The following is a 9,062-nucleotide window of genomic DNA, read 5'->3' as shown; positions in this document are numbered from 1 at the left end:
TGTTTTGATTTGTGTTTCTAAGTGTTTTGATTCAAGTTTTCATCCAACTTCGTCCAAGTTCTTGTTAGGTTCTCAAAACTGCCCAGAAAGTGGTTTTTAGGCGGTTTTGAGTCATTAGGTTGCTGTTTTGAGTTTTCTGTTTGTTTAAGTATTTTAAAGTATAGTTTTGCATTCTTTGAGTCTAGTTTAGTGTTTTAAATTTTGTGTTTATGTTTTTAAGTCAGTTTTCAAGTGTTTAGCAATCCCTCCTAATCCCCGGCCTAGAACGATCCCTACTTACATACTTTACTACATTTGATAAAAAGAGGGTTTAATTTTGTGTGTTAACTTATTTTACGCATCAAATTTTGGCGCCGTTGCCGGGGATTAGCAACTTTGCTAATCTCTTGGATTGTTTTCTTTCGAATTATTGTATTTTGTTTAAGTTTCTGTTTAAGTTGCTGATTTGTTTTGTTTTCTTTATTTTTAGGTACTAGTTTATGACCCGTAGCTCACAACCTGTTCGTGAGCATATCTCCGACTTTGACGGTGATTTTGAGAGGACTTTGAGAAGGAAAAAGAAATTGCAAGAGTCTAATCCTCTTAGTCCCGAGCCTGAATTAGAAGAGCAAGGTATAGCCATGGACAACCGTACACTCAAGGAGCTTGCCGCCTCGGGTTTGGATAATGCCGCACCATTGTGTATCCAATATCCTATGGCTGCTCAAGGTAAAACCGAAGAGTTCGAGTTAAAGTCAAGTTTGCTCCACCACATTCCAAAGTTCCATGGGCTTTCCATGGAGGATCCGAACAAACATTTGAAGGAATTTGAAGTGGTGTGCTCAAGTATGACTCCGATTACCGTTGACGGAAGTATTTTAAAGATGAAGGCTTTTCCATTCTCTTTAATGGACAAAGCCAAGGATTGGTTATACGAGTTGGCTCCCGGTACAGTTACATCTTGGGAGAGTATGAAGAGGGCGTTTCTGGAGAAGTTTTTCCCAACTTCTCGTATCATTCTTCTTCGTAAAAAAATAAGTGGAATTCAGCAAAGCCAAGGTGAATCTTTTCCATCTTATTATGAACGATTTAAATCACTTGTTGCTTCTTGTCCACAGCATCAGATGAAGGAGGAGTTACTTCTTCAATACTTTTACGAAGGTCTTTTACCACTTGAACGACAAATGTTGGATGCTTCCGCGGGAGGAGCTCTAGTGGATAAGACACCTAGGGATGCCAAAACTCTCATTGCGAATCGAGCACTCAATGCACAACAATATGAAGGTGTTGGGCAAAGAGACACCCCACGGCCACATCATGTCAATGAGGTAAGTTCTATTTCTGAGTTACAATCCCAAATGGCTAACCTTACGTCTATGTTATCGCAGTTGGTTGAAGGCCCCAAAACGCAAGGAACTACAATCTGTGGTGTATGCTCCATTCAAGGACACCAATCTGATCAATGCCCTCAATTAATTGAGAATGGAGGATGGGAATCGGCCAATGCTGTGGGTTATGGGAATCAAAACCAACCAAGGAATGATCCTTTCTCCAATACATACAACCCGGGATGGCGTGACCACCCCAATTTCAGATGGAGAGATGCACCACAATATGGCCAACAAAGTGGATTCCGACAACCCCCGGGTTTCTTTCCAAGGCCAATGGAACCACAACCACCTCCTCAGGCACAATCTTCCCAAACCAACCCAGGTACGTCTATGAATGATGATAAAACATATCAGTTACTAACCACCATGGCGCAGGGAATGCAGAACCAAGCAAAGGAGGTTAATGAGCTGAAGAAGCAAATGGGACAAATGGCCGAATTTTTGGGGCAATTCCGTGAAAATGGTAAGTTACCAAGCACTACGGTGGTCAATCCAAAGGGTGGCTTCGAATCTGCAAAGGCTATCACATTACGAAGTGGAAAAGAGGTGAGAAACAAGGAAGATGAGAAGATACAACTCAAGGAAGATGAGAACACCTACCCCACGGCAAGGGTACCATCACCCATGCCGCAGCCATCTAAGACATCCCATCCGTCCACCTCAGGTAAGAATGTTCCAAATGTTGTGATTTCGAACACTAATCTGCCCAATGTTCCTTTCCCTCGTAGATTTGCACAATCGAAGAAAGAAGAAAGCGAAAAGGACATTTTGGATACCTTTCGAAAAGTCCAAGTAAACATTCCTTTACTTGATGCTATTAAGCAAGTGCCCAGGTACGCAAAGTTTTTAAAAGAATTATGCACAACTAGGAAAAGAATTTCAAACAAAGAAGTTGTGAAGGTAAGTGAAAATGTATCTGCGGTTTTGCAACGGAAGTTACCTCCAAAGTGTAAGGATCCAGGGAGCTTTACTATCCCATGCGTAATTGGAAACACTAGATTTGAAAAATGCATGTTAGATTTAGGTGCTTCTATTAATGTTATGCCATATTCCATTTATGCATCAATGAACCTTGGTGAGTTAAAACAAGATGGCGTGATAATTCAATTGGCCGATCGTTCTAACGCTTATCCCAAGGGAGTCCTTGAGGATGTTTTAGTGCAGGTCAATCATCTTATCTTTCCTGCAGATTTTTATGTCTTAGAAATGGAGGATTCAAGCCATGCTCCATCATTGCCAATCTTGCTAGGCCGACCATTCATGAAAACAGCGAGAACAAAAATAGATGTGTTTATGGGAACATTAACCATGGAGTTTGATGGAGACATTATTCGTTTTAATCTTTCTGAAACCATTAAATATCCAATGGAGGACCATTCTTGTTTCGCTATTGACATTGTTGATTCTTTGGCACAGGTACATTTGGATCGAATGAACGACGATGCACTTGAAATAGCCTTAGTACACGGCATAGGAGCAAGAAACAAGTGTGGGGGAATCCAAGCAACCCACGGCATGGAATCTGACCATATTGCCGTGCCCCCTTGTGGTGAAGTGTTTGAAATGGTCGCGGCCCTCGAGTCATTGACATCACATTCTGGTAAGTCTTCACTCTCAATTTTAGATTCGGTTTTGGCTAACAAGTTACTTCCATCCATTGTGCAGCCACCTACACTTGAGTTGAAGCCATTACCTAGTCACTTGAAGTATGTTTTCTTGGGAGAAGATCAAACACTACCCGTCATCATATCTAGCTCACTCACGGCCCAAGAAGAAGACAAGTTGATAAGGGTGTTAAAGGAGCACAAATCTGCCATTGGATGGACCTTGGCGGATATCAAAGGCATTAGTCCCACCACGTGCATGCATCGCATCCTTTTGGAGGAGGGAGCTAAGCCATCTCGGGAGGCTCAACGTCGCCTTAATCCACCCATGTTGGAAGTAGTAAAGAAGGAGGTTATAAAATTGCTTGACTGTGGTGTTATATACCCTATTTCTGATAGTCGTTGGGTGTCTCCCGTGCAGGTTGTTCCAAAGAAGTCCGGGATCACGGTGGTGAAGAATGAAGAACAAGAGCTTGTACCCACTCGTGTGGTGACCGGTTGGCGTGTTTGTATTGATTACAGGAAGTTAAATGCCATGACAAGGAAATATCACTTTCCGTTGCCATTCCTGGATCAAATGTTAGAAAGGTTAGCCGGTTATAAATTTTATTGCTTTCTTGATGGATATTCCGGATATAACCAAATTGTGATAGCTCCGGAGGACCAAGAAAAGACAACGTTCACGTGCCCCTTTGGCACCTTTGCATACAGGCGCATGCCATTTGGTTTGTGCAATGCCCCTGCGACATTTCAACGATGCATGGTGAGTATCTTTTCTGATTATGTGGAGAAAATTATTGAGATATTCATGGATGATTTCAGCGTGTTTGGTAATTCATTCGATCATTGCTTGAGTAATCTGACCTTAATTTTGAAACGTTGTGTTGAAACGAATCTTGTGCTTAATTGGGAAAAATGTCACTTCATGGTTAAGCAAGGTATTGTTCTAGGACATATTATTTCTGAAGAAGGCATTGAAGTGGATAAATCTAAGGTAGACCTTGTTCGTCACTTACCCTCTCCAACTTCGGTTAGAGAGGTTCGTTCGTTTCTTGGTCACGCAGGTTTTTATAGGCGTTTCATAAAGGATTTCTCCAAGATTTCACAACCACTATGCCGATTGCTTCAAAAAGAGGTGGCTTTCGAGTTTGATGATGCATGCTCCACGGCATTCAAGCAATTAAAAGAAGCTCTTACTTCGGCTCCCATTATCACACCTCCATATTGGAGCCTTCCATTCGAGTTGATGTGCGATGCTTCGGATTATGCGATTGGTGCTGTTTTGGGGCAACGAAAGAACAAACAACCTCATGTTATTTATTATGCCTCTAGGACACTAAATGATGCTCAATTAAATTACTCCACCACTGAAAAAGAATTACTTGCTGTGGTATTTGCATTAGATAAGTTCCGATCATACTTACTTGGTACTAAAGTTATTATTTTTACTGATCATGCAGCTCTCAAGTATTTACTCACAAAAAAGGAGGCCAAGCCTAGACTAATTCGATGGATGTTGCTTCTACAAGAGTTTGACATTGAGATTCGGGATAAGAAGGGCGTGGAGAATGTGGTGGCTGACCACCTAAGTCGAATGGTGCATGAGGAAGCATCGCCAATTTCTGAAACCTTCCCCGATGAGCAACTAATGTCTATCCAGGTAAGTGAGCCTTGGTACGCGGATTTGGTGAATTATTTGGTGACTAAACAAGTTCCTAGCACCCTAAACAAATTCCAACGTGATAAACTTAAAAAGGATGCTAGATTTTATGTTTGGGATGACCCATACTTGTGGAAATATTGTTCAGATCAGGTTATAAGAAGATGTGTGCATGAATCAGATTTTCACTCAATTTTAAGTTTTTGTCACACATATGCATGTGGGGGTCACTTTGGCACCCAAAGGACAGCTTTTAAGGTTCTTGAATGTGGTTTTTATTGGCCTACTTTGTTTAAAGATGCTAGAACCTTCTGTTTAACATGTGATCGCTGCCAAAGGACAGGTAATATTAGCCAAAAAGATCAAATGCCGCAGGTACCCATCTTTGTTGTTGAAATCTTTGATGTTTGGGGTATCGATTTTATGGGTCCTTTTCCTTCATCTTTTGGTTTCACCTACATATTACTTGCCGTTGATTATGTTTCAAAGTGGGTGGAAGCGAAAGCCACTCGAACTAACGATTCTAAAGTTGTGGCAGATTTTGTGAAAACTAATATCTTTTCTAGATTTGGGATGCCTAGGGTGCTAATCAGTGATGGAGGGTCTCATTTTTACAACCGTACCATTGGGGCATTACTCAAGAAGTATCATGTGACGCATAAGGTTTCCACACCTTACCACCCCCAAACCAATGGCCAAGCCGAGGTATCTAATCGTGAGATCAAACAGATTTTGGAGAAGACCGTTGGGCCAAATAGAAAAGATTGGAGCTTACGGCTGGATGATGCACTATGGGCGTATCGAACGGCTTACAAGACCCCCATTGGTATGTCTCCTTTTCGACTTGTGTATGGCAAGCCTTGCCATCTTCCCGTGGAATTAGAACATAGAGCTCATTGGGCCATCAAGACCTTCAATTTGAATGTGGACCAAGCTGGAATTCATCGAAAGCTTCAATTGAGTGAACTTGATGAGATAAGGCATGAAGCTTATGAGAATGCTAGAATTTACAAAGAGAAGACCACGACATTCCATGATAAGATGCTTCGAGGCAAGACTTTCGAAATTGGGCAGAAAGTGTTGTTGTTCAACTCCCGCCTTCGTCTATTCCCTGGTAAGTTACGTTCCAAATGGGTTGGCCCGTTTGTTGTTACTAATCTTTTTGTGCATGGTGCAGTCCAAATTAAGAGCTTGAGAACCGGGCAAGAATTCAAGGTGAATGGACATCGCTTGAAGCCATACTACGAGAACTTTGTGGAACATGTTGTGGAGGAGATCCCACTGCATGCCGTGGGTTCCAAGGAGAAGTGAAGGTGTTCATCGTCCGGCTGGAAGACGTTAAAGCAAGCGCTTTAAGGGAGGCAACCCATTTATTCTGTTTGATTGTCTATTTTATTACTTGTTTAATTATTTTTGGTTATGACTTTCTATTTTGAAACATTAACAAATATGCAAAGGATTTTAACATTAAACTTCGTGGAAATGAACAGCAAACTGGGAAAGAAAGAAACAGACCAACACCTCTCCCTCGTGGCTGCCACATCTGCTTGGAGAACAAATAAGGAATTGCAACATCGCCAAAGAGAAAAGCTTCGTCGTACAATTCCAATCCAGTTCAAGTTCAAAGCTGTGGAAAGTCAACAAGATCAACTATCTCCAAAACCAGATTTGCGTTCTTAAACTCTACTCTGTCTGGTTTTTACTTTGCCATATTTGTCATGTTTATTTGTCGTTTGTTATTTGCTTGTTTTTGGTGTGAGTATATGCTTGAAACATTGAGGACAATGTTTGATTTAAGTGTGGGGGGGGTAACCATTGTTTTGCATGAAATTCGTAGAAATTTATCACCCATTAATTCTAGTGTTGTTCCTTGTTGTTTTAAGTATTTTTTAAGCTGTTTTGGAGTGTTTCAGTGTGTTTTGACATAAAAATCCGAAAATTCATAAAAATTTGAAAAATTGTTTTTGAAAATAAAAAAAAAAGAGTTGTTTTTGTGCGCTTATTTGTGTCTTAGGGTACCTTCCAACACAATGATGAGGATTCGGTTTGTAATTGCATGACTGTTAAAGAGAGTTATAAACATGGATGAAAGTTTGATTTACTCTTTATTTATGCGTGGTTGTGGTTATAACTTATGAAATCACATGTAATCATAAACGAAAAAAATTAGTTTTTGTAACATGCTCGAAGGAAAGAACTCAAACTAACGCTACAACCTTGTGAGACTTGAGCCTAAACGTTTATTTGGAGAGTTAAAATCTGTGCATTCTTGTTTTCTAAAGTCGTTGCATGATCTCATTATTCTTTGCTTGGTTATTACTTAGAAGGCGTTTCATCATTTAGTTCCAAATGCTAGAACTCATGCCTATTTCATTCAAAGCATGCTATTGATTTGCATAAAACATATTCAAGATGAAGTTATGTAGTTACCACCACCAAAGCCAAACTGCCATGTATCCCATATCGTTATATGTTTAAGTTAACCCCATTGAGCCTTGATAGCCTACATTCTTTGTTAAACCACATTATCCTTACCTAGCCTAGTTTAGGACCATCCATACCCTTGTTCTTGAAGCATAGTAAAACATAATTCAAATTGAATTTCTTTTGATTAATGTATGGCAGAAAACAAGTGTGGGGGAAGTGTGAGTTATTATGCTTGTTGAAAAGAAAAGAAGAGTTGAAAAAAAAAAAAAAAAAAAAAAGAGTTGAAAAATATGCGAAAAAGAGTTTTAAAGTGCTGCTTGTTGAAGAAAGGGTCCAAAACATAGAATTCGGCCCTAATTATTGCTTGAATCTTCCCTTCGTGTTAAAAGTTGATTACTGCAATCTAAGTGAATTCTAAGTTTCAATTTCATTACTTTACTTGCTATTGCTTTAAGAACGATTGTTATCCTTATCCTTCATTTGTTAGCCATCACCCCAAGCCCCGTTACAACCCTTAACTTCATCTTGAGTGTCATGCGTTTCAATATGTGGAGTTTGAAATTGATATGAGCATATGGTGTCACTGGTTCTCGCATCTAAGTAATAGCATTCCATTCATGAGATCATATCTAAACATGCTTATTAACTCCAGAAATTGCTTTCTTTGTGATACATATATGTGAGCATTCGTTTTCATATCTACATCAATCTTCTCACATATAACTAGTATAGGGTGTGTAGTTGGAAAATCTGAGTGAAAATTGAGTGCATATCTTGTAAGGAATTGAGTGAATTCTCTAAGGCATGTTACTACATCAAAAACATTGTTTTAATTGATTAATTGTGAACTAGTAAGTGGTGACTATGATTAAGTATGTGCTTAAGTGTAAAGATGACTCAAATCTGTGGGGATAATGATTTTTAACATGTCATGTGCATTGGAAATCCCTGAGGCAAATGTTGGAAGGTTTAGGTTGTGTTTTATTTGTTTTGTTTCGTTTTATTTCTTTGTTTTGCTCGAGGACTAGCAAAAGCTAAGTGTGGGGGAATTTGATAGGAGCATATTTATGCGACTTAATTGGCTTGTTCTTGTGTGTTTACGTTGTGTTTCTTTAGTTATTTTAGTGTTTAAAGCCATTTTCATTTGTTTGTAGGTCTTAATAACAACCTTGGCAAGAAAAGTGCATTTTGGTGCATGTTGGATCAATATTGGGCTCAAATGGATTGCATGCATGAGGATGGACGTTTTGGGCATATGTGTGTGCAAGTGTGTGTGTGTAATTGCAAGGATAAACAATGACAACTCATACACATGCAAAGAAGCCCACTTGCAAAGTGAAAGACTCTAAGTACAAAGTATGCAAGAAGATGCATTTTGGAGGCCTTTGGAGCATGTTTCGGGCTTGGAATGGATAGCAAATGCATGGGCCAAGTGGATGGACGAATTTGAGAACTAAAGAGGCCAAGAATATGAAGAATTATGGTCCAAAAGATGAAGAAAACAGCCCAAAAATCTGTCACCCCAACTTGCATTCCTTGCCATGCAAACCACATAGAATTCCCTTTGGATTCCATGCCATGCTTGATCACTCTTGTCCCCTACATAATTTCTGATTTCATGCTTTAATTCATTTAATTATTTCACTAAATTGCTTGATACCTCTTGTTCCCTTCACCCATTAGATTTTAGACAACCTTTACATCCATTACATGCACCAATTGATGCTCCATCATTCACATTTGGAATCCAATGCCATGTGCAACACATGTTGTTGCACCTTTGACCCATTTGTTGACACATTTCACCTCCCTTTCCATCTCTATGCAATGTACACAATCATTCATGCTCCCTAGCTACAACACCACTCCATTTTACCCTTCACACTTTGCATCATTACTTCATTTTCACCCTTGGACCATTGCACACCACACACACAAATTGCCATGCATTTCATCCTTAACCTAACCTTATTTTCTAAGGTTTTTGGGGCCTATAAATAC

At 39.7% G+C, this 9,062-nt stretch overlaps 1 protein-coding gene across 1 annotated transcript; it reads left to right on the top strand.

Annotated features, from left to right (window-relative positions):
• The first annotated feature begins 733 nt into the window (after window positions 1–733).
• Window positions 734–6,085, top strand: LOC139188445 (uncharacterized). The gene has a single exon (XM_070805847.1). The coding sequence runs from the start codon at window positions 777–779 to the stop codon at window positions 5,943–5,945; it is 5,169 nt and encodes a 1,722-aa protein (XP_070661948.1). The 5' UTR covers window positions 734–776; the 3' UTR covers window positions 5,946–6,085.
• The last annotated feature ends 2,977 nt before the right edge of the window (window positions 6,086–9,062 follow it).

The sequence above is a fragment of the Malus domestica genome, chromosome 10, assembly GCF_042453785.1.
Source record: "Malus domestica chromosome 10, GDT2T_hap1".
In the NCBI taxonomy this organism is placed as follows: Eukaryota; Viridiplantae; Streptophyta; class Magnoliopsida; order Rosales; family Rosaceae; genus Malus; species Malus domestica.
Note: the sequence above shows the minus strand (reverse complement) of the source record. Positions and strands in the feature narration are given on the sequence as shown.

What these genes read in the sequence shown, in the direction of transcription:
- LOC139188445 (XM_070805847.1), top strand. Translation starts at nt 777, where the DNA reads ATGGAGGATCCGAACAAACATTTGAAGGAATTTGAAGTGGTGTGCTCA.